Source organism: Ustilago hordei (genome assembly GCF_900519145.1).
Source record: "Ustilago hordei strain Uho2 genome assembly, contig: UHO2_contig_03, whole genome shotgun sequence".
NCBI lineage: Eukaryota > Fungi > Basidiomycota > Ustilaginomycetes > Ustilaginales > Ustilaginaceae > Ustilago > Ustilago hordei.
The window spans coordinates 933,953-959,352 of NW_024545288.1; the positions used below are offsets into that span (position 1 = coordinate 933,953).

Consider the following 25,400-nt stretch of genomic DNA (forward strand, 5'->3'; position numbering starts at 1 on the left):
TCTCACAGAGAGCACTAGGCTCTCGCCATATTCCCTAGTCAATTGAGTATATTTGTTTCTGTCTTTTAACAGCAGTGACATTGTACTTAGACAGTTGAAGATGCGTCGGCATCTCAAGTAAGATGCACATGTTACGGCCGAGACATTGAGACACGGGAGGCTCACGTAAGCGAGAAGTACAATGAGGTACGTAATTGTTGTCATGGTGACAGCACAATGGCACCCGGTATCATAGCAACACAGGAGTACAAATGAAGAGACACATCCTGCCTCGAATAGGACCAGAGCAGTGAATGGAGTATATATATGTGTTTGTCATTCAGTCTCATATCATGAAAACCAAGCATTACATAGAACATACGGCTGTGGTAAAGGGAGTCTGATCGTGACCCCGATAACGCCGTATATTAATTGTTATCTTCATCTGATTAAGAGTCTGAAGAAGCTATCACCGAGCTAACCGAAACTCGCCGACAACCATGGTAGAAGACACCGAAACGAGGACCAAAGGAGGCAGAAAAGGCAAGAACACCCAGGTTCGGGTCGATAATAATGCCACGAGCGAGAACGAGCCGGAGGCCATCAATGATGAAGCCGACGAAGACACCGATTCCGACTCCGACTTTGATGATGGTGACAAGCGATATAACTTTCGCACCCTAGCAAAGCTCCTCGAACCCGTGCCAAAGCTCACGTCACGAAACTATCATAGCTGGAGCGCCCACGTGAAATCCTTCCTCCGATCCGTGCCTCATGCGATGAAACATCTCGAGGGAACGTACGACAAGAAACACCCGAAATGGAGCCACTCCCTCGACGATGCTTTAATCAACGCCCTGCGTGGAACAATCGACACTACCGGAGAACACAATGTAAATTACCTCGTTCTAGATGTAATCAAGGAGTACCTTACTTTCAACCAAGTGTGGAGAAAGATCGAAAACGGTCTCACGAATGAAGCCACCAAGACGTCTCACAGACTTGCGCTTATCTCGCAACTCAACGATACAAAGATGTTTAACTCGGACGCCAGAAAGCTAATTCAAGAGATCCGGTCCATACAAACCGAAAGCAGCCTCCTCGGCAAACCATTCGCCGATGATACATTGTTCTCGGCTCTGCAGAAATGCACGATCCGGCATCCGGTGTACAAGGAGATGGTTGCCACCGTCCATCAAATCGATTTCAACGCCCTTGCCACCGCACTAAGCATCCGGCAGACCGCTGTCGAGAGCGTCCCCGCACAAAGGATCGACCCTCGACAAGCCAGTGCTAGAACCGCCGGCAACGACGATCAAAACGAACGGGCCGGAGAGACCGAAGCCGAAGCCGACAACAGCCACGCGAGCTCGAGGAACGCAAGCAAGTCACGCCGAATCCGATGCTGGGTCTGCAAGCGACCGGGACATGGTATCAGTCAATGCGACGCCTTGGTTACCATTCCCAAGGACTCCCCCCTCGCTGAACCTAAATAGGAAGCGTGGTGCTCCCTCACCCTCCCAATGAAATGGCAGGACCCCTCGAACACAAAAGAAACAGCTCATTGGATCTTGGACTCGGGGGCGAGTTACCATATGGTGAACGACTACAGCATGCTCATCCACCCGAGAACTTGCCGAAAGCGGATAATTACCGCCGGAAGCGAGGTCTTGGAAGCGGCAGCTATAGGAGATGCAAGCATATCAACAGATTACGGGGAGATCTCTCTGCAAAATGTATTGTATGTAAGGCACCTTAATGTTAACCTTCTGTCAACAAATTCATTAACGGATGAAGGAGCACGAGTGATATTGGACACAACCGGCGGCCAAATTTTTCTAACAAACGGCATGACACTTAAGATTGCAAAGAATCGCGAGCGAGGACTTCTGGAGTTCCGAGGCGACACATGGCAAGAAAGCGCGATGGCCACATCAGCACCATTGTTTGAAGGTGTTGATGAGGAGTTCGAGCATATTGAGAATGAGCCGAAAGTTTCAAAACAACAACTATGGCATGAGCGTCTCGGGCACCCAGGAAGAGATAAAGCTAAGGCGATCACAACCAAGTTAAAGGATAAGCATACCATGAAATTGGATCCAAACACCGCTCTGACGTGTGAGCAGTGCGTACGATCCAAGAGCACAAGCGCTCGGATGGGGAAAGGTAGCGGCGAAAGAGCCGTAGGGCCCCTGGATCTTATCCACGTCGATCTAATAATAGACTCGTCCCACGTGACGGAGTACACATGCACGTTGGTGCTGGTCGACGATCATAGCAAGTATGTGTATGCACAGCCATTGACACGAAAGAGTCATGCCTTTATGCAACTCAAAAGGATTGTTTCGTTCCTGGAGACACAGACGGATCGGAAGCTAAAAGCGATCCGATCCGATCAAGGAACGGAATGGAAAAGCAATGATGCATTAGAATGGTCGTTAGAAAAGGGCATAGAGTGGCAAACCACCGTAGGGTACAACAGCAAACAAAATGGACGGGTAGAGAGAATGAACAGGACCCTTGGAGAGAAGATGAGAACGTTGCTAATGCAGAGGAGACTACCGAAGAAGTTCTGGCCATACGCGATCAGAGCTGCGGCGTTCAAAATAAACCTCACTCCGAGCGTTGATAATGAATTCCCTTATCAAGCGATGTTTGGCAAGTCGCCGGAACGAGCTTTAAAGCTCCTACGAGTGTTTGGTTGTCTGGCATGGGTAAACGTACCCAAAGTTAAACGGGACAACAAGAAACTGGACCAGCGAGCCGTCGCATCCATTTTCTTAGGGTACAGTCTAGAAAGGAAGGGCTGGCTCTTCTACAGCCCGGACTACAATCCGAACATCTTCTGGAGCAACTCAGCAAAATTCATGGAATCAAAGTGCTGGTCAGACAGAACAGAGTGGCGACCGGTTGACACCAGTAGCACCCATCCAATCCATTCGAGGGGTGATCGCTGTCGCAGCAGTACGAGATTGGGAAATGGATTCTATTGACGTAAAGCAAGCGTACCTGAACTCCACTATACACCATGATGTATACCTCAAGCCCCCAGTAGGAATCGAAATGCCACCCGGAAAAGTGTTGAAGGTAGTGAAAGGACTGTACGGTCTGAAACAATCGGGCCGAGAATGGAACATTGAGTTAGACTCACATCTCCGGACGATCGGATTCCATTGCATGCCGAGCGCACCATGCCTATACTCAAGAGGGACAGGCGACAAGATCACGATCATCACAGCATACGTGGACGACATGCTAATAACATCACCCAGTCGTGATGAAGTAGATCGCGCAAAGCGAGAGATCATGGACAAATGGGAGACGCAAGACAATGGAAGGGTCAAAGAATTTCTGGGTATCAAGATCACACGTGATAGAAGACGGAGGAGGATATCTCTGGGTCTAACGGCATACATCAAGGAAATGGTGAACAAATGGTTAGGAGGAGCAAACGAGAAATCTTGGGTACCCATGCTGAGTGTAGCGAACGTTGCCGGAGGCGAGCGATGTGAACCTCAGCGAGCAAAGAAGTATCAAGAATTGGTCGGCCAACTATTATGGGTCTCCAACACAGCCCGACCAGATATTGCCTTTGCCGTCGGCGTATTGGCGCGATATATGTCGATCCCGATCGACAGTGCATGGAAGGCAGCCATCCACGTGGTAAAGTACCTGAACCAAACGAACGAATATCAGTTGCACCTAGGAGGGGAGACAAACGAGCACTCGGATACACCGGTAACGACGTATACCGACGCAAACTGGGCATCCGACCCCACAAATGGACGAAGAAGCACCTCGGGGTCGATAACATATGTATATGGGTGTCCAGTGAGTTGGAAATCACACGTTCAGAAGTGTGTGGCATTGTCGGCAGTCGAAGCAGAGTTTGTCGCCGCTTCCGAAGCGGTACGAGAAACCTTATTCTTCTCATATTTGCTCCGGGATTTGGAGACCACGGACGTTCGGCCCGTACTATACACAGATAGCCAGGGGTGCATACAGGTGAGTAAAGATCCAGCCAAACATTGGAAGTTAAAGCACATCGACACACGGTATCATTTCGTTCGCGATCACGTACAAGAGGGCGATGTGGAAATCAAATATGTCGGAACGGCAAACAACGTTGCAGATGTCTTGACAAAACCCTTACAGGGTCTTAACACCTCACGATTGGCTAGGATGATAGGACTGGAGATCCCGCCGAAGGGGGGAGTTGAAGATGCGTCGGCATCTCAAGTAAGATGCACATGTTACGGCCGAGACATTGAGACACGGGAGGCTCACGTAAGCGAGAAGTACAATGAGGTACGTAATTGTTGTCATGGTGACAGCACAATGGCACCCGGTATCATAGCAACACAGGAGTACAAATGAAGAGACACATCCTGCCTCGAATAGGACCAGAGCAGTGAATGGAGTATATATATGTGTTTGTCATTCAGTCTCATATCATGAAAACCAAGCATTACATAGAACATACGGCTGTGGTAAAGGGAGTCTGATCGTGACCCCGATAACGCCGTATATTAATTGTTATCTTCATCTTAGACTCTCCCCGAACGCCAGTATCGGGACCGAAACGACTTCAGTTTCCAACAATCATCGGTACTTCGCTGTAAGAACGTCCCAACGCTTCTTCAAGACTCGCGCCAAGATGTTCTTGCCTCAGTCTCTCCTCTTTGCTGTCCTTTCCGTCTACGGCATCGCTGCCGCCGCCAAAAGCTCTAGGTCATCGAGCTCTGCCGGTAGAAGCCGCTCTAGCTCTAGCTCTGCACTTGACTTCTGGCTCACTGCCTATATAATCGACACTTCGTCCCTCAATTGGCCCAAGACGCCAATGACAAAGGAGGAATTCGGCATCCACAACGTCGCTACAATGTGGCAAAACCGTCCTGCTAAAGCTCATGCGGCGGTTTGCATCAATAGTCCTTGGAACGTCAAGAATTACGACAACGTCAGCCCTGCGATGTCAGTCGCTTACTTCAATCAAAAGTTCTGGACGAAAAAGGTTTTCATTTGGGATTGTGTGTACATTTGGGGCCCTGACCAGCAGTTCTACAGCTTCGATGACGTCAAGTCTGACCGAATGGCTTGGGCATTCGATGATACCAAGTGCTCCATGGACAACGTTACCATGGATCTCTCCTGTCTCTAGCATTCTCTTCGATATCTGATCTCTTAGTGATGCTGTGTCTCGAGAACCCATTCGATTAGATAAATTAGGTCTGATTGTGATCGGGTGCGGCAAATCAGACAGGGAATCGGGCTGAGCCGATACAAGACAGAGATCGGATGCAACCATGTCCCACTCGTTGCTACACACTGTCATTAGGTAGGATACGCCCATAGTCGGGCATGTGCCACACATTTGTATATAAGTCTAGCAGGGAGCTCGAGGCTCCCGCCACATTCACTTCTAAGGGGGTATCAAAGTTTTTGCGTTTTTAAAAACGCGGGTTTTTTGAAGAGCGCGTTTTTCAAAAAAAAACGCAATAGCTTACATAAGCTACGCCAAACGAAAAACAAAACCGCGTTTTTGAAAACACGGCTTTTTCGTGCGTTTTCAAAAACGCAAAACGAGTTCACTCCACAACAGTGAAAGTATGTGAGCACTAGTTCGATCTCACACCTTTGTCGCCTTTTCACACTCGGATCCGTAGCAAGTTGTCGAGGCCAGTCCCGCGTATCGGCATGCGTCAGGCCCGATCATCGCAATCGCCTTCGGCACACCGGCTATCTGATACCCGAGGTGAAGAAGATAGGTGCCACGTCATGTTTCATATGCTTATTGCTAAGTTACGTCTCTTATCGGCCGTATGAATCATGTTTCATATGCTTACTTTTAGGTTGCACCTCCTTTCGGCCGTATGATTCATGCTTCATATGCTTACTGTTAGGATACAAATTTTATCGGCCGTATGATGTTATCGCGTATTTGGAAACCGGCTTTTCCTTAAATGGGGGGTTCAACTTTGCTCCAAAAACGCGCTTTTCAAAAAACCCGCATTTTTAAAAAACGCAAAAACTTTGGTACCCCCTCTAGTTGATATAAGTAAAGAAGTTTTGGAGACGTTTAGGTCCCGATAACTGGTGATCGGGGAGAGTCCGAGTACGATGTCACTACTACTTTTAAGGCAGAAACATATATACTCGATTGACTAAAAAACGTGTGTGGCAGGAGCCTCGAGCCCCCCCGCTTGATGTATATACAAATGAGTGGCACTTGCCGAATGTGGGTAGATCCTACTTAATGACGAGCTATAACAACGAGCTGGACTTTGTTGTACCCGATTCTCGATTTCTGATCAGGTCGTCCCTCACCCGATCCTTTTTGTATCTGCTTACGTCAACCACTATTATCACGTTGGATCGTCATTCTCAATAGTTAGACCCTGGAAATATCGACGTATCTTCAACTTGCTGAAAGCATCATGCTACTCCAGGACCCACTCCTGAACTTAGTGCTATCACAAACCACCACCTCAAGACCCTCTCAAGCTTGAATGAAAGGATGCGGTGGGATGAACATGACCTTCTCAACCCAAGAGTGGTCTCTGTGCATGCATGGTGACATAATATCTTCACAATGCTATCTGTCATTCCTTTTGCATGAAATGTTCTTGACTGAAAATCAACAACATTTGAGGATGCTGATTTGATACTCAGCTTGATCCTCATGTGGAGCTTCTCTAATAAGCTACATATCGAATACTTCACTGAGCATGGAGACAAACCAATACCTATCACCATAGATCTCTTTGATTGGGCAGTGAATAAATGTAAAGTACATTCTACAGTCAAAGAGTTTGAGCTGTCTGCAGTGACCCTTGACCTATACTGGGACCAAGTAGGGAGCCACACATATGACTTTCTTGTCAAGTGGGAAGCTCATGTATCAGAGCTGCATGAGTATTTACAGGACCCCTGGAAGCCGGATTACCACTACAGGATCCTTAAACGAGCACTCCCTTCAGATCGAAATGCCTTATTCAACTCTGTGTTTATCCTACACGAGAAGATTCATGGCAGGGAGCAAACCACTGAAAGCATATCAGACATCCTATGTCAGTGTTATGAACTTGCTGCTGAAGTCACTCCCATGGGATGTCGCCATGTGACAGAGGAGTCTGAACTCACTGCACTGTGGGCCACCACCCTCATCAACTGTTGGGCATGTGGCGAACTAGGTCATGCAGCCAACCACTGTCCTGACAATGTAGCCCATGCATGATGGAAAGAAAGCAGGAGTAAGGTATCACCCAAAAGCCATGCCAAAACATGTGTAGTACTACTGCTTGCAGATTCTCAGGAAAAATAGGATGCAGTGCCAGTCTTGGCCTTCTTTACAGAGGTTGAGCTGGTGCCAATTGATTTACCACCTCAGCTTGTGCTGTTTGTGTTTGACTCTGGCACTTCCTGTGTCATGGTCAATTGCACTTGCTATGGGAAAGGTTGGCAAGAAATGAAACATAAAGTTAGTATTACTACTGCTGATGGTGGGCAACTCTCGGCATCTAAGATGGGAGGTACAGTTAGTCTACTAAGTTTTAGTCCCAAGATGTGGCAATGGGAGTGAATGACATACCAGGACTGCCTACTGGTTCCCAATCTGGTGACAAACCTTATTGGGACCAAATCTGTCATGTGTGCCAAAGGGAAAGTGACCTTTGAGGATGAACTTGTCACAGTCCAAGACAAGCATGGCCATGCCATTCGAGTGCCAATGACTGGAGACAGTTACCCCACTGCTGCCATGCTCATATGGAATGATACCATGCCTGAGCCAGCCATCTCCTTAGCTTTTGCCACAACAAGAATGGCAACCAGCACAGAGCATTCCCTTGGGGCCAGCAGCAAAGCCAGCATCTGGCACCAAAGACTGGGGCATGCAGGTCATGATGCAATCTTACAGATGAGAGCAGCTAAAAACCTCCATGACATACCCTCAACCCTGGCGATCCACCCTGACACTCTGTGTGATGTTTGCACACAAAGCAAGGTGATTGCACAGACTACTGCTCACCCTCAGCAGATTGATAAGCTGCTCAAACTGGTGTTGATGGATGTCATGGGTCCACTACACAGCACCACCCAATATTCATTTGTCCTCATCATTCATGATGCCCATTCTAGTATGATTTGGGTGCAAGGGCTAGCACACAAAGGGGCCACATATCAGGAAGCAGCCTGGTGGCTATCTGAAATTCATGCCACCAAGAATCAAAGACCATCTGAGGTCTGGGTGGACCAGGGTGAACTTTGGTCCACTGCCTTCCATGAGCTGTGCTCTTCAATGGGCATGAAGATCTCTGCTTCACCCACCCAACAACATACCAACAATGCATTTGCTGAACAGGCAATTCAGACAATTCAGAAGATTGCCCAAAGTCTCATCTATGACTCAGGTATACATGAATGATGGTGGCCACACACCATGCTACAAGCAGCATACATCCACAATCAACTCACAGGTACAACATGTGGAGGCATTATGCCCCTCAAACTCTTCTTTGGTCATTGCCCTGACTTATGCCACATCTGCTGGTTCAGCTGCATGGTGTCACAGGGACGGCTGGCCTGCGCAAGAGAGTGCGCCAAATGATCAGCAGCAGTTATGATAATGTCGCATAACGGAGCAGTATATGAAGGGTGCACAGAAGATCAACATATGAAGGGTGCACCAGATTGATCAGAGTCGACAACCATCAGGGATCAACGAGATTAATCGGGTTGGCAGCGCACATGATTTAGGAGATCGATCGAACCCTGGGAATCCAGATCGATCTCATGGGATTGGTCGGAGTCAGCTGGACCAGTATGCTTCAACGAGTCAGCCAATCCGAACAAGTACTTGGAGCTATGCCAACAACAGAGGCAGTCGGATCAGCACACCTCAACTAATCGGCCGATCCAAACAGGTATTTGGAGCTGTGCCAATGTTGGAATCAGTTGGATCAGCATGCTTCAACTAGTCGGCCAATCCAAACAGGTATTTGGAGCTGTGCCAATGACAGAGTCAGTCGGATCAGCATGCTTCAACTAGTCGGCCAATCCGAACAAGTATTCGGAGCTGTGCCAACATCAGAGTCAGTCGAATCAGCACACTTCAACTAGTCAGCCGATCTGAACAAGTTGAGACAGAACTGAGCTGATGTGACCACATGACCAGGGGGTATGGTCACAAGGTTCAAAAGGGGATTCACAAGATTAAGTCGAAAGGGGGCCATGCCGAAAGGGGGCATCACACATCAGACAGAAGGAGAGCATGAAGGCGAGAGGGCAGTGTTGCATAACCCTTATGCTGAGCAAAACGGTAGGAGCACAGTATTGAAGGGGATGATGCCAGCAGGGCAAGGCAGTGCCTAACAGGGGACAAAGGCCCCTCAAGAGGAGCAGGATAGGTGTCGAGGGAAAACACCGATCGAATGTATAAATACTCTCTTTCTACCATAGCATTCAAGTGGATTGGTATCCACACTGAACTCAACTTACTTACTCTATACTTATTTGGTTACATATCATTGCAATAGCAGTGCTCTTGCAACAACTCTCAATGTGTGTGTTGTATCACTGTTAGTCGACAACTGTAGGTGGTGTTCTTCAACACCAGTGGTCCAGTCCCTTGCTGTAGGTGGTGTTGCTCGACACCAGCAGTCCAGTTGGTTATTGCAGGTGGTGTTTCACACCAGCGGTCCAGTAACTCATGTCCTCTGTAGGCGATTGGCATATCACAGTCCAGACAACATCCAAGAGCATTATCAACAGTACTATGAACACTCGTACTGTAGGGGAGGGTGTATCATGCACTCACCAACAAACAATGTCCGTGCTGCGCAACCTCTGAATGGAGTGTTCAAGGCAGTCAGTCGAGACTTACTAGGCGATGACACTTGGTTACATTTTAGGCGAATCATATCGAGTAGTCCTTACTCAATCAACCCCAGCTAGTCTCTGGCGCGCGACCGCTTACACATGGCTTACGTCATACTCCGAGGAAGCACATGCTCAACATGGTGTCAGGGGTCTCGCGCCTGAAACCCAGGTCGGTCTGTCGAGATACTCGGTGACTATCAAACTGTGTGACAGCTATTGTCTCGGTATCGGTGACTATCAAGTTGTGCAGTGACAGCAGGTGGCATTCGTTGTATATACTATCGTAGGTTTCGGCTGACCTCTGTGGACACTCTGTTCAGGGGTAGCTCGGCATGATCAATATCAATGCTTCGGTTATGATGACACCAAGGTCTGGTGTGAGTGTTGATGATGATGAGGTTGATGTCGTTGGTGATAAGGTTGGTGAGTGTTGATGATAAGGAGGTTGATGGTGTTGGTGATAAGGTTGGTGGCATCAACACAAGTGTCCAGTGTGTTGACTTGATGCTTGAAGTGACCCCTGGACCACAGTGGACTACTGCCTTCGGTTCTATCTATATCCAGACCGCTAACCTGCTATGGGTGCCTTCGGACGTCAGGTAGTGGTGATACAACACACACACTACAATGAGGAGCAACCTTGATAGATTGCTGCTATGCTGACTGAAACTAATATATACTTATGCTGAAGTGATAACTAGTTATGATGATGTGTAGAGTGGATGAGGATCCACTCAACCTATGCTGATGAGAAAGCATGGTTATATACCTCTTCACAGCATTGCCAGCGATGCTGCTCCTGCTCTCTCTCCAGAGAGTACCTTCTTCATCGAGTACTGCTCAGGGGCCTCTCCTGCTTGGCACCCCTGTGCCTCTTGAGTGGTGTCGACTCCTTCGACACTGCTCCTCCTCCTCATGACCTGGTGTCGACTCCTTCGACACTGCTCCTCTTCCTCAGGACCTGCCTGCTAGTGTCCTATACACTGCTCCTTCTCCTTTGACCGGTGACAGTTCCTTTGACTCTTGTTTCTCAAGCCCCTGAGTGGTAACCATCTGCATGCTCCTTGAGCTTGGTCCTCCTCATGGCTGTGCCTGGCCCTCCTCGCATGTGGCTCATGTCCTCCTTTGCATGTGAGTCCATAGGAGTCCATGGTCTCCATGGAGACTGCACTACGACCATGCTCTCTACTGGTATCGACTAGATCTTCGATACCTGTGCTCCTTCCATATGAACCCGTGACCCTCCTGCTTCTTGAGCATCCAGGCCCATGACATGAAGTTTGGGATGGACAAAGCCTGGGCAGCATTGACACCAGCCACTGAAGCCATTAATACTCTTGGACCATGGGAAGGTGATCCAGCTAGTGCCGAAGAAATTCATCACTACACATCACTTGTAGGGTCATTATTATGGATCGCTCAAGGCAGCTGACCTGATATTGCATTCGCTGTTGGCCACTGTGCCCAATTTGTCGCGAACCCCCCTGGTGAACACCTCACTGCTGCCAAATGCATATTATGGTACCTCAAGGGAATGATAGGAATCAGCCTTTCTGTAGGAACACACACTGGTGGGCAAACACTCACTGGGTGGGCAGATAGTGATTGGGCAGGATCATGCAGTTGCAGGAGGTCGATGTCAGGATATGCCTTCATAATCAAGGGACTAGTGTGTAGTTGGTCATCATGCCTCCAACCAATGGTGGCAAATAGCTCAGTGGAAGCTGAATATGTAGCCCTAGCAGGAGCTGCTAGAGAGCTACTATGGACATCGATGTTCCTACACAAGCTGCAACAACAAACACCACTGACAACCGGAATATGTGTGAGCACTGGAACTACGACCATCTACTCATGAGAGGGTGAGCTAGCCTTCAATTGAAATGTTCCAATCCTGTACAGTGATTCATCAGGAGTGTGTGCCATTGCAAGCAACCCGCAACACTTCAAGAGGACAAAGCACATCGATATCGCTCACTTCTTCTTGTGGGATGAAGTGGCTAGTCAGCAACTCACGATTGCTCCAGTCCAGAGTTGCGAGAATATTGCTGACATATTGACAAAGCCACTCACAGCACCAATGCTGGTGCACATATGGGAGCTGTTCAGTCTGATAGTGTCAAAGAAGCATACTGGATTGAGAGGGGGTGCTGAAAGTAATGATCCAGTGATGACACTAGGGTGACAAGATTGGAGATCAGGGACAATCGAGCTTGTTGAGGATTGGGTACAACCAAGTCTTGCTCGTTGTCAGGCTAGATCATTAAGTAGGAGCAGTCCCACATTTGGCTTGTGCTGCTCACATGTATATATATCTCACAGAGAGCACTAGGCTCTCACCACATTCTGGTAGGTCAATTTAGTATATGTTTCTGCTGTAACAAAGTAGTGACATCATACTTAGACCATCCCTGATCACCAGTATCGGGACCTCATACGACCTCAAGTTCTTCACAACTGCGCATGAGCCCGGAGTTCCGCGACGCGTTACAAGTCTCAAAAAGGAAAATGTGCGTCACAGGGGTCTAACAATATGAAAGAAAAAGCGAAATGTGGAGAATGCACAGCCTGGACCCTGAATTGTGTGAATCACAAAGCCTTATCTCGATTGCTCAGCTGATGTATCCCTTCTCTAGCAACGAGGAAAGACGCCGCTGCTCATCATCTTGACAGAGAGCAACATACGATCCCATACAACAACGCTTGAGCGACTTGCAGGTCACCGCCAAAGCCGGATCATCGAGGTGGGGCCAACCCTACCAACCACCTCTCGCTCTTCCTCTTCACGAGCATGTCGACGTACCCTTCATTGCGCTTAGACTGCGCAAATCTGCCGACATAAGTACCGATTATGGCATCGTACTTCCTACCGTCCTTCTTGTCCGGCTGGGACCTTTCGACCGTCTCCGCATTCTCCCTCTCAGCCGGTCTTCAAAAGAGGATCCTATCCTACCTCTTCAAGAGAACACTCGGACACCTTGTCGATGGAGGTCAGCTCGATCTTGCTCAAATCGATGCTGGTATCGGCAGCGGTCGTATCGAAGTTCGCAATATTCAACTTAACTCAGACGCCATCAACAGCCGACTATCTTCGCTGCCAGTCACATTTGTCTCAGGTCAGATCGGAAAGGTTCTCATTCACTTGCCCGTGCCCAACCTCTGGAGCGGCGAGCTATCAATTACAATATCAGACATCTCGGCCATCATCAAGGTCTCTCCTGAACCCACGCCTCAACATTCAAACCCGACAGATGATCTCTCGGCATCCTTTGCAAGCGCAGCTAGTCAGATCTTCGTCGAGGACGAGGAAGCCAAGGAACTCGAGGAGTCCATCCACGAATCACTTGGTGCCGAAGAGCTTCCAGAAGCACAGCAGCAGGCCAATGAAGAGCCTGGATCTCTCATAGCCACATACGTGGAAGCTCTGTTGACGCGGCTGAGAGTCGCAATCGAAAATGTACACGTACAGCTCTTCTCCGACGCAGCTGGTCTCTCCGTCAAGTTGCGGAGCGTGGCTGTTCAAAGCTCGAACACACGTACCGAGGAGCAAGCTCAACAGCAACGCGATTCAGGAAGCAGTCCACACAAAAGGCTCTTTAGCGCAACAGTACGAAAACTTGAGCTTCAGGGACTCGAAGTATGGCTGGAAGACAAACGGGCCACCGCGGAACCTCACGCCTACTCCTCCTCTTCTTCCGAAGCATCGACTGATGGCGACGACTCCATAGAGCAAAGAGGAATCTCTCAAGACCTCGAGCAATCAGTTGTATCCTTGCAGGAGTCGTCAGCCAGTCTGTATGCAAGTGCAATTGCAGAGTCCGTCGACGAGAAATCATTCGACGATCAGAAGACAGGTGCGCCGCGGCATCCAAGTCCCCCGCCCGAGCAGCCACCAGCAATCAATACGAATCATCTTCTCTTGAGCTTCGGCCAGGAACCCGTCGTGGTGACATTCAAGACCCTGAAAGAGCGTCAGCAGGTGCCGAGCTCGCAACATGGTGCACGTCGCCCAGTCCAGCGACTCGTCAGCTTCAGCACCGATATTGATGTACAGATTGGCAATGGCGGCACCGTCTTGTTCATCGATCACGCCAGCTTGCTCTTGAACTTATCACGGAAACTTACCAACGGAATTCCTCGCAATGACATTGTGGAAAGCTCATCGGACAACAAAGCGCAGCCCGCTCCGCCATTCAAACGCTCCTATGCAAAGAGGAAGCTAGAACTGAGCTGCCACATCAGCAGCTTCAACCTCATCATCGGCTATGACGATCCCATGATCGACAGCAAGACTTTATCATCGATCGACGCTTTTTGGACTAAGCCTTCTCGATCACATCCGGACTTTGGCCACCTTCGATTGCGCTGTGACAAGCTGAGTGCAGTGTATCGCAGCTCTCCCGATACTGATGGCAGGAAGTCGACGCAGCCGAGCATAACACTCACAGTTGAGGATCTGAGCCTCTTTGAGTATTTATCTGCCAATCTCTACGAGCAGTGTCCACCTGATGCATCCCGAGTCCTCCCTGTTTTGATTTTGGACCCGAATCTCATCCAGTCCACTCGGCCGAACCTTGGAGCGACTAAGCATTCTCGGCACGACTACGCAAGCAGTACTGTCGATGTCTTCGACTGGCGCTTCAACGGTCCACATCACGCACCTGTTCAACGGCCATTCAAGCCAGGAGAGAGCAGCAAAGCTATGGACATGAGAGCTACGCGCTTCGGGTCGTCCGAGCGTCGACCCTCGTTCTCATCCGGTCAGAGCCCTTACTATCGAACTGCATACGGTGAGCGCGGCTGGAAGCTCAAACCTCAGTCCAAGCCCCAGAATGCGACGCAGTCCCACGATGCTGAGAATCTGCAACCCAACATCACTGTATCTGTCTCGTCGGCCAAGGATGAAGGATTGCAAGGTCGAGTCACAGTCGCAGTGGCGCCCATACATCTGTTTGTTGATGTCTCTCTCGTCACGCGCCTCATGCCTGCATTGCGCAAATTCGCAGCTGCTCAGCTCGCGGCTCTAAAGGAGAACGCACAAGCGAGCTATGAGCTATCTGGCTCTCTTGCAACCCTTGCCACCAGTGTGGCGACCATTCAAGCATCAGCTAGCGGTCTTCTTGACGACATCGGCACGGACGTCAACACTCCGAACAACAAGAGCACGTTTCGAGTCGACCTGAAGATTCACCTCGTCCGCCTAGAGATCAGAACCCCCAGAGTGAGCTACGATGCTGCAGCGTTGGTCGGATGCGATATCACTTCAGCAAGAAGAGTCGGGCTGGACAGGCGATCCGGCATTCTCGTCCTCCAGGTGCAAGGGCTAGATGTCCGTACGGGCATTACAGAGCCCCTGCGACCGACAGGAGTAGTGCGTTTCGCTGAATCCCGCGGAGCAGGCACACGTTCGCGAGTCACGGAATCCATTTTGACCTGCCAGGTCAGCGCGGAAAAGGTGTCTGCCTACTATGCTCTACCATCAGACTCACGAGCGTTGGTCTTGGCGTTGATTGAGGGAGTCCACGACAACGATGCCATGCAAGGGCCCTTCCAAAGCTCGCCTACTACGTTGCTCCCGCAGATTCGGCTGACTCGCTCTTCAGAGCCCAGACATGAACTTGGCAGCGGCCCATCGCCTGGTCTGCAGGCCAAAGATCGATGCAACATTTCAATACCGTCCGTCAAGGTAGAGCTAGGGAAGCAACAACTCGACTCGCTTCAGTACATGGCTGACGACTTGACGCAGTCAGTCAATCTTTGGAGCTCGGACGACCTGGATGATGCAGACAGTCTTGACACCGAAGGGCTCAAGATCCTCGGAAGCCGCTTCTTTGGCAGCCGAGCCGGCATGTCAATCATGTCTGCTAGTACAGACTCGACAGCGACTGCTCGAGCTAGCAGCAGGAGCTCGTCACTGCTAGTGACGGTCATGCAGGCATCCATTCGCCTTTGGCTCCCAAGCTTGAAGGCGAATGAGGAGGCATCCAGCGGAGGCAGAGAAGCTAGCTCAAAGAGTCTTCTACTATTGACCTCTGACTTCGAGCTGCTCTTCGACAGCGACAAGACCCGAAACATTACGCGGATCGAGGCGCGACTACCTCAAATGCAATTGAGCGTAGAAGCGGGAAGCACTTCTGACGCAACAACGAGCTCACTCTTGGCTTACAGAACTATGGAAAGGAGCCTGGATGATCGCGATCACCACGGGATGTTGCTGCTGGTGCTCGAGGCGTATGCCGACCCTGGCACTAGCTATCGCGAGCAGAATGTTGATTTGACGCTTTGCTCGATCACGCTTTCCCCATCTTTCGACGAGGAGCTCATTCCGCGTGTCAAGCGACTCTTCAAAGCGCCTGCCGGTGTCTTCGAGAACGTTGAGCCAAACGAGGTGACGCGAATCAGCTTCAAGGCGAAGAACTGGTCCATCTACGTAGCCCCTCCCGGCACCACCCATCGAGGATCTTTGGCAATTGGCGAAGCCTCAGTGAAGACAAAATTGACGTCGCATGCTCCCAAGACAGCCATCAAGCTGGCTATAGGCGATTTTGACCTGTACGTGATCGGGTCCGAAGCTACAAACACTTCTGCGACTCCTTTGACGGCGCGCTCGGCAGCCGAGTATTGGACCAAACGTGGGTTTGCTCGCATTATTCATGTCCCTGAAGGCAAGGGCAGCATCAACCTGAACACGCTCACGCGTCCGGAAGTGGACGTCAAGGTCACCAAGCTGCGTGCCAAGTTGCAGGCGACAGCTGATACGCTGGATGTCGTCACAAGTCTTGTCGGCGCGATCACGGCCGGCCAGTCTCCGACCCAGAGCAACCCTGGAGCGGAGAACTGTTCGCTGAGTTCATCTGGAGAAGCCGATACTCGCTTCAGGCAAGACCTCGCAGCTTCGCAAGCGCCGTCAGTCACAGGTTCAGTGAAGGTGGACAACTCAGACCGAATGGCAGAGCTGATGTCAGGCATCGAAGATAACGCATATCGACTCGCATCGCCGCTGCCCATTACGGCCGACCTGGTGGACGATGATGTGCCTTCTGACGCTGCCTTTCTGGGCGCAAAGGGTCGATACCATCCGGAGATCCTCGAGACAACGCTGGACTCTGATGAGTTCTTTGGTGGCGAGTCTGTGGCGTCGTTATCGCTGCTCGCTCCACGCACAGACACCGTCATCTTTGCTGATGAAGATGTGACGGTGCGACTCCTCGACCCAAAAGGCATCTGCCCTGTGCAGGAATACTTCACAAACTCTGACCTGGAGCCACAAAAGGAGTCTGCTCTAGGTCCAACAGCAAGCTCGGTGCGAGTGCGGGTGAGCAACTTCGATCTCTCAGTGCGCCTACACTCTGGCTACGACTGGGAAACCACACGTAAGGCTGTTCAGCAGGAAGCCAAGCTGGTCAGGAAGCGTTTACAAAAGATTAAGCAGCTGCTAGCGGAGGGACAGGTCCCTGACGACAGCGTTGAGGCTGCCACAAGCAACCTTCTCGACTCGATTCACATCAGCCTGCCGCAGAATCCTGACGAAATGGATGCCGACGCGATGATGCAAGCAGTTGAGGACGAGTTTGGTGATCATTTGGATGCCGCATCCACAGCTGACAGCAACGCGTCTGCATCCTGGCAAGCACTGCCGACACTTCGAAGCGGGCAACCTGCATCTCGCTCCGAGAAGACGATGTCAGAGCACACAAAGTTACATCGCTCAGCACGATCTCTGATCGACTTCAACTTCCGCGGACTCGAGGTGGAGTTTGACAGAGCTGACCCTCAACAACTGAGTCACGTCATGTCTAGGATTGCAGTCAATGCTCGAAGGTTCGAGATCATCGACAATATCAAGACATCGACATGGCGTACCTTCTTGACCGAGATGCAGGATCGCAACACAGCCCTACGTCACGATGTCGAGAACAAGATGGTCAAAGTTGAGATCCTCAATGTTCGACCACAAGGGGAGGCGCTGGGTGATGCCTCTCTGTCTGAGACGCCGGAGGTTCGTATGCGCGCCAAGATTTCGCCCCTTCGACTCCATGTTGATCAAGATGCTCTCGACTTCCTCAAAAAATTCTTCACCTTCAAGCCACCAGGTCAAAAGGCACCAGCGACGCCCACGCAGCAATCGGGCCCAACGCTACCTTTTGTTCAATTCGCCGAGGTGCTACCGATCAAGATCAAGTTGGACTACAAGCCGAAGCGGGTGGACTACAATCTGCTTCGACAGGGCAAGACCATCGAGCTAATGAACTTCTTTCACTTTGAAGGTTCCGAGATGGTGCTTCGTCACATCACGCTGCGGGGCATCAATGGCTGGGCTAGGCTCTTTGACACACTCAATGATATCTGGACGCCGGACGTCAAGGCGAATCAGCTAGCCGACTTCCTATCAGGCTTGGGTCCGATTCGCAGCCTCGTCAATGTCGGTGCAGGTCTAGCTAACTTGGTGCTGCTTCCCATCGAGCAGTATCACAAGGACGGTAGAGTATTGCGTGGCATGCAGAAAGGCGCTGCAAGCTTTGCCAAGAATACAGCGTTGGAGGCAGTGAGGTTCGGAGCCCGACTCGCCACAGGAACGCAAGTGATTCTGGAACAGGCGGAGCACATCTTGGGCGGCGAGATGCCAGCAGCAGTCACAGCTCGTGCCGTGGGACCGGATAGCTCTTCCGAGAGCTACGAATCGTTGAGCGAAAGCATCATGGTCTCTTCAGCTACATCGGAGACTGGCGCATCCTGGCTTCAGGACAAAGACGAGGGTTTGGTCAGTAAATACGCCTCACAACCGGACAACATGCGTGATGCGCTTTCGCAAGCTTACTCCGGGTTGACAGAGGGGCTAACTTCGGCGGCACAGACGATTTTGGCGATTCCGATGGAAGTTTATGAACCTGATGCAGGTGAAGGCAGTGGCACCGGTGGAAGTGCGGGAGGAGGAGGAGTGGGTAAGCCCGTGGTCAAAGCTGTACCAATTGCTATCTTGAGGAGCGCGAGGGGAGCTACGCAGGCCATTGCAAAGACTATGCAAGGTGTACAGGTCACGTTAGGAGACTTGGAGAACGTGAAAGAGGGGAAATACAAGCAGCCGCACAGTCGGCATCGATGATGGCGTTTACCAAGATTCAGCATCCTATTCATTCATTTTTTCGGTCGCATAAGCACGGAAAATCGCATTCCATCATTCTGACAGTTGTATTGCACATGAAAAGAACTGTTTTTGCTACCGTATCAAAGACCCATCTATCAGATCGAGCTACATTCTAAAAATCGGCGGAGGCACCATTAAGCCTTTTTCGAAAAGCTCGAAACGATGTTAGTGATAGCCCCTTCGGCAGCCTTGACACCAGCAGCGAACTGAGCGTTGTAAGCAGCCTGATCGCTCGCCTTGAAACGACCTGCATCGACGTAAGCTTGGAAAGTGTCAATCTGGTATTGAGTGCCGAATCCGAGACGAGAGAGAAAGTCGGTGGAAGCAGCGAGGATGCGCGATGTGTAGAAGCCGTCTGAAAATCCACGGCTTCCAACGGTTACGTTTGTTGCAGCTACGCGGTCTTGTTGAGCTTGTCGAGCCGCGAAAGTTGTATATCCTCCAATACCGCGTTCGACTACCTGTTGAGACTCGGCAGGGGTGAAGAGGGAACGACCGAAACCGTTGGGACCGACTTTGCTGATGTCATCGCCGTCGTCTTCCTCGTCCTCGTCGTCTATGGAAAGGAAGCTGTTGGCGGACTTCAGAGCAGAGCGAGCAGTTGGAAGACGAACACGACTGATTGAGGTTCGGATTGACGACAAAGCCGAAACCTTATCCACTGTCACGTTACCAGCATTAGCCGAGGAAAGCATAGACATCGGAATACCCCAGGACGAAAAGTTTCCAGCGAGGAACTTCTTAGAGGCACTTTGGAAACACCAACCTGAGTTCTGATCGCAGTTTTCCATCTTGTACGACCAGAAAGTCCAGCCGGATCCCTTGGACTACCAGATATCTTGTTGGGTCTGGCAGAATTCAGTCTGGTCTTGAACCGGGCTCTTGCTGTCCTGGATGGAGCTCCATGCGAGGTCGCAGGACCATTCACCAACGATGAGGTTACGACGAGCGATGGAAGATTGCTGTTCAAACTGGTTGGAGATAGAGCTGTCGAGTTTGGAGATGTGACCTTGAGCGGAAAGGGCTTGGTCCGAGGGAGTATAGACGTAGTATGCGTGGTGGTCCGAGATGACAAAGTCCTTACGCTTGGAGACGAAAGCTACGCCTTTCTCGAGGACGAATGCGTCGTGGAAGTAGAGCGGGATGGTTTTGGCATACGGGGAAGCGGCTCGCATGGCGTCCATGGCGGTGGGGAGCCACTTCCAGTAGCTATCACGGTTTTGGGGTTCGTTGAGGAGCTGGATACCAACAACGTTGGTTATATCCGAGGTCTCCTTAGCGATCCAGACGAGCAGCTCGGTAGTCAGATCCTGGTTCCAGGTGTTGTACCATTGAATATTACCATCGTTGAGACCGGAGTGGGCCTGACCATTCTGAGAGCCATACGCTCCGTGAAGGTCGACAATGACACCGATATCGTATTTTGCTGCCCAGTTGATGGCACGCGCGATGTACCTCCAGCTGAACTCGTACACCGATTTGTACTGATCAAAAGGGCTGTAATGAGTGAAGTAGGGGCCAGCTGACCAATAGCCGATGGGTATTCGAACAGTGTTGATGCCCATAGCAGCTAGATTGCGGAAGTCGTCTTCCGTGATCCAAGTGTCCCATCGCTGCTCCATGTAAGCTCGAGCAGACATGAGACCATCCTTGGAGGTGCCGAAACCATCAAGGATATCGAACTCAGCCTGCTTGGTTCCAGTAGCGCAGGACATGAAACCACCTTCCATCCAGCCTTCCTGCACGAACCAAGCACCAAGGTTGACACCCTGCTGCTGACGATAGCGCATGATGGTGGCTTTGACGGGATCGAAATTGGGGAAGGTAGGGGGAGGTAGCTTTTCCCATCCACCAACAGGGGTGTAGCCAGTGGAGAAAGGGCAACCGCCTGGGCCAACCTTTGGCAAGGAGGCGAGCTTTCGACCTGAATCGGTCTGGTTTTGAGACTCGACTGGAACGTAGAGTGTGGAGGGCACACCCCACTCAGATGACTCGTGTGTAGCATTCCAGTCAGTCGTCGAGTCTGAATCTTGGATCTGAAAAGTGTTGGGCTTGATGTTCATCGCATTTTGACCGTCCGTGGTGAAGTGGGAGATCGAACTGGTTTGTTTGGCAGTCGGGAGCTGCGGGATGGGCTTGTAGTTGGCCGCTGCGAGGGAAAGAACGCTTGCAACTGCATTGAGACTCGTGTCTCTAGGGATGAGCCTCATGACGACGGGTCCAAGAAACGGATTGGGTTGGGGAAAAGAGTGTGATACAAATAAATAAGTCTGAACCAGTCAGAGGAGCAAAGTTTGCAAAGAAATGAGGCACCAAGCCTGGTTGTAATGTGAAACTTTGGCGTCGAAAGAAGAAAGAAAGGACAGAAGAGACGCAAAAGGGGAGGACCAGCCTGGAAGAAGAAGATATGTGACGTTCGGAGGAGATGATGATGGAGGGACGGAAGAAAGGATAATATTTGACAACAACAAAAAGGGGGCGAGGTTTAAGAACCTCTATCCAGCTGAGGAGACTGAATCCCATCAGGACCACTAGGACGGGGAAGAAAGTTTGGGCAGCAACAGGGACAGAACATCTGAGCGAATCGAGAGTTGCTGAAGATTCGTGAGGAGCACAGTACTGACAATGCGACGGGATCCCGAGAAGCCTGGCCTTCAACTTCTCATGTCTAGAACGAAGACTTCCGCTTTTGGACTTGAAGGTCTTGGCAGCAAGCAAAATAGCTAAAGCATACTAAGCCAAGAGACTCGGCCATCCTACTCATTCGAGGTACTGCAGCGAATAAGCTTTTGGCAACTTTGATTGAGTATAACTGGCTCCACCACCACCTCTTTCAGTGAAGCAATCGAAGACTGCACGGTGGAGCGTGACAATTTCAGGACCGAAACGCTTGCGGCTAGAATCTCATTGCACCGGTTGGGAGGTGTAAACCTCGGCATACACCGCCAAGCCTGATGTCACCAGGCAAGAGGAAACATCAGAGTTATACGCTGCTCTTCAGGCTTGTCTCGGTCACAGGGGCGATGACAATGAGAGGGCAGAGACCCCAGCAAAAGTGCATTGCTTTCAACATCCACCATGCTACGAAGCTGCGCAGACATGTTTTCGGCTATGAAAGGTAGTCTATGACTTGGCTGCTATCAGACTTGGCCGAACTTCGCAGCCAGTTGTTAGGCAGAGAGTGAGCTCAGTGAATATTTCTGAGGAAGAGATTCGCAGAAAATGACATGTCGCGACCGTCGGCCTGAGATTTTCCGCTGGAAAATCCGCCCCGTCTGAACTCAATCGCACGAAACATAACCGAAATTGTATATACCATAACACGAAAAAATCAAGTGGATTGCAGTCAAAGAGCCGTGAGGTCCTCGAAGCTCCGCAAGGAGGCTCCTGACCAACCCTAACTGGGGGCTGGTCGAGCGCAGAGATGAGCGGAAAGGGAGGGCAAATTAACGACGAACCAGGCTGCTAATGGTATGCCTGGCTCCTGGTGAATATGATGTAGTGGAGAGTCGAGAGGAGAAGCGGAACAAGTCGATTGTTGAGTCCAGCCCCAGACGTGCACACCTTCTTGACAATCAGGTGATGCATTCACGTCAGATCGGAGTCGGCGAAGCATGGCGTTTGCAGTGTTGGTCTCAGATGACGATTAAGCACCAGCTTTGAAGGGCGATCTAGGCCATATCGGGCTCCGTGAAGGAGTCTCCCTTGAACCCACTTCTGAGGTCATGACAGGACGGGTGACACAGCGGTGGCCTTTGCTTGGTTCCTATATTACTCTACTCTACTGTGGAATGAGAGTCTGTATTCCTTGGCTTTCTTCCAGTTGAAGATGCGTCAGCATCCCAACGGGATTCACGGGGTCCACGGAATCATATGGGGTCCACAGAATTTAAGCAATCTAATAATTAGGTAAAGGTGCATACAGGTGGCGACACATGTGGGATGCATAGGAGTTGTTACAATAATGCACAAGAGGCGACAACACAGGAGTAACACAAGGAGTGACACATCGCACATTTGCACAGGCTGAAGGAGATTGCTAAGTATATATATGACCATGTATATAGTATCACATGAACATAAGACAAGCATTCAAGAAGTAATACGACTGCATATGAGAGCCTGCTAGTGGCTCTGATCAGTCGCATTTTATCTGCAATCTTCAATTGATTAAGAGTCTGAAGCTCTACCGACTAAGCCAACCGGGACCATCGACAACATGGTACAAGAGGCCGAAGCTCAAGCTGTCACAAGCAAAGCCAAAGGAGGAAGAAAAGGAAAGGCAACACAACCGCGAGCCATTGACAACGAGGCCACCAATGAGTCAGACACTGAGGTGATTGACGATGATGCTGAGGAAGAAACTGACTCCAACTCAGATCACGACAACAACAGAAAGCCATACAATTTTTGTACTCTAGCAAAACTACTTGAGCCTGTCCCAAAACTCACATTGCACAACTATTATAGTTGGAATGCCCATATCAAGTCCTTTCTACGATGTGTTCCTCACACCATGAAGCATCTTGATGGAGCATATGACAAGAAACATCCCAAATGGAACTGCACATTCGATGATGCTTTGACAAATGCATTATGCAGTACCATTGACACCACCGGAGAGTACAATATCAATTACTTGATTCTTGACATCATCAGGGAGCACCATACGTTCCATCATGTATGGAAGAAGATCGAAAAAGGACTCACCAATGAGGCCACTGCCATATCTCATCATATTGCATTGATTGCTCAGCTAGGCAAACTAAGGATGCACAACTCAGACGTACAAAAGCTTATCCAGGAAATAAGGACCATCCAAATGGAGAGCAGCTTACTGGGAAAGCCATTCGCTGATGATACTCTGTTCTCTAATCTACAAAAGTGCACTATCTGACATCCAATGTACAAGGAGACCATCGCCACCATCAGCCAGCTTAGTTTTAACACCCTCGCCACCACCCTATCTATTCAGCAGTCAGCGATCTAGAACAACCCCACCCCGAGAGTTGACCCCCATCAAGCAAGCACCAGAGTCGTCAGCAGCGATGACCAGGACGAGACACCCAGAAAGGAGGAGAAAGACGAAAAGGACGCTGACAGCACCAGTGCCAAAGTCACCACTAGACCTCGAAGGCTCAGATGTTGGATCTGCAAGAGGCCTGGACATGGGATCAGTCAATGTGATGCATCAGTGACCATACCAGAAAATTCCCCCTTTGCCAGGCCCAAATAGGAAGCCTGGTGCTCTTTCGCACCAAGTTGGCAGAGCCACCCAGATTCAAAAGGGAACCATCATTGGATCCTAGATTCGGGCGCCAGCTATCATATGGTAAACAACTATAGCATGCTCATTAGTCTGAGAACCTGCCGAAAGTGCATATTCACCACCGGAAGTGAGGTTCTGGAAGCAACTGCTATAGGGGATGCTAGCATATCAACAAGTCATGGAGATGTTTTTCTCCAAAATGTATTGTATGTTCAGCATCTCAATGTTAACCTATTGTCAACAAATTCTCTGACAGACGAAGGAGCACAAGTGACACTAGACTCAACCGGAGGGCAAATACACTTAGCAAATGGTATGCTACTCAAAATATCCAAGAATCGCGAGCAAGGACTGTTGGAGTTCCAAGGCAACACATGGAAGGAAAATGCAATGATCACATCAACAACATTATTTGAAGGTGTTGATGAAGATTTTGAGCATATTGAGAACAAAGCCAAAATATCTGAACAACAACTATGGCATGAACGTCTGGGACATCCAGGTTGAGATAAGATGAGGGCCATCATCAACCACTTAGGAGAAAATGATGCAGCAGACCTAAACCCAGGGACTGCTACAATGTGTGAGCCATGCATCTGATCCAAAAGCACGGCAGCCCGAATGGGGCAAGGTAGTGGAGAGAAATCTGTCTCTCCGCTTGATCTCATCCACATCGACTTGATAGTTGACTCATCGCACATGATGGAATACACGTGCACATTGGTACTGGTTGATAACTACAGCAAGTATGTATATGCGCAGCCTTTGCTATGAAAGAGTCACACATTTCCCAAGCTCAAAACAATCGTATTGTATCTTGAGACACAGATGGGAAAGAATCTGAAAGCAATATGATCTGACCAAGGTACAGAATGGAGAAGCAATGACACACTTCAGTGGGCATATGAAAAGGGCATTGAATGGCAAATGATGGTAGGGTACAATAGCAGACAGAACAGACATGTGGAGAGAATGAACAGAAGCTTGGGTGAGAAGATGTGAATGCTACTCATGCAAAGGAGGTTACCGAAGAGCTTCTGGCCCTATGCAATCCAGACTGCAGCCTTCAAAATGAACCTCATTCTGAGCGTTGACAGTGAGTTCCCATACCAAGTCATGTTTGGGAAGTCA

At 50.0% G+C, this 25,400-nt stretch overlaps 4 protein-coding genes across 4 annotated transcripts; 3 read left to right on the forward strand and 1 right to left on the reverse strand.

Annotated features, from left to right (window-relative positions):
- Positions 1-479: 479 nt before the first annotated feature.
- On the forward strand, positions 480-1,475 carry UHO2_01907 (uncharacterized protein; the record flags this gene model as incomplete). Its single annotated transcript, XM_041559344.1, has 1 exon — positions 480-1,475. The coding sequence occupies one exon, from the start codon at positions 480-482 to the stop codon at positions 1,473-1,475; it is 996 nt and encodes a 331-aa protein (XP_041415278.1).
- Positions 1,476-4,636: 3,161 nt separating this feature from the next.
- UHO2_01908 (uncharacterized protein) lies at positions 4,637-5,137 on the forward strand (the record flags this gene model as incomplete). Its single annotated transcript, XM_041559345.1, has 1 exon — positions 4,637-5,137. The coding sequence occupies one exon, from the start codon at positions 4,637-4,639 to the stop codon at positions 5,135-5,137; it is 501 nt and encodes a 166-aa protein (XP_041415279.1).
- Positions 5,138-12,706: 7,569 nt separating this feature from the next.
- UHO2_01909 (uncharacterized protein) lies at positions 12,707-18,958 on the forward strand (the record flags this gene model as incomplete). The annotated part of the gene is made up of 1 exon (XM_041559346.1): positions 12,707-18,958. The coding sequence occupies one exon, from the start codon at positions 12,707-12,709 to the stop codon at positions 18,956-18,958; it is 6,252 nt and encodes a 2,083-aa protein (XP_041415280.1).
- A 176-nt stretch (positions 18,959-19,134) lies between these two features.
- On the reverse strand, positions 19,135-21,210 carry UHO2_01910 (uncharacterized protein; the record flags this gene model as incomplete). The annotated part of the gene is made up of 2 exons (XM_041559347.1): positions 19,135-19,750; positions 19,832-21,210. 2 exons carry the CDS (start codon positions 21,208-21,210, stop codon positions 19,135-19,137), a joined length of 1,995 nt encoding a protein of 664 aa, XP_041415281.1.
- Between the last annotated feature and the right edge of the window lie 4,190 nt (positions 21,211-25,400).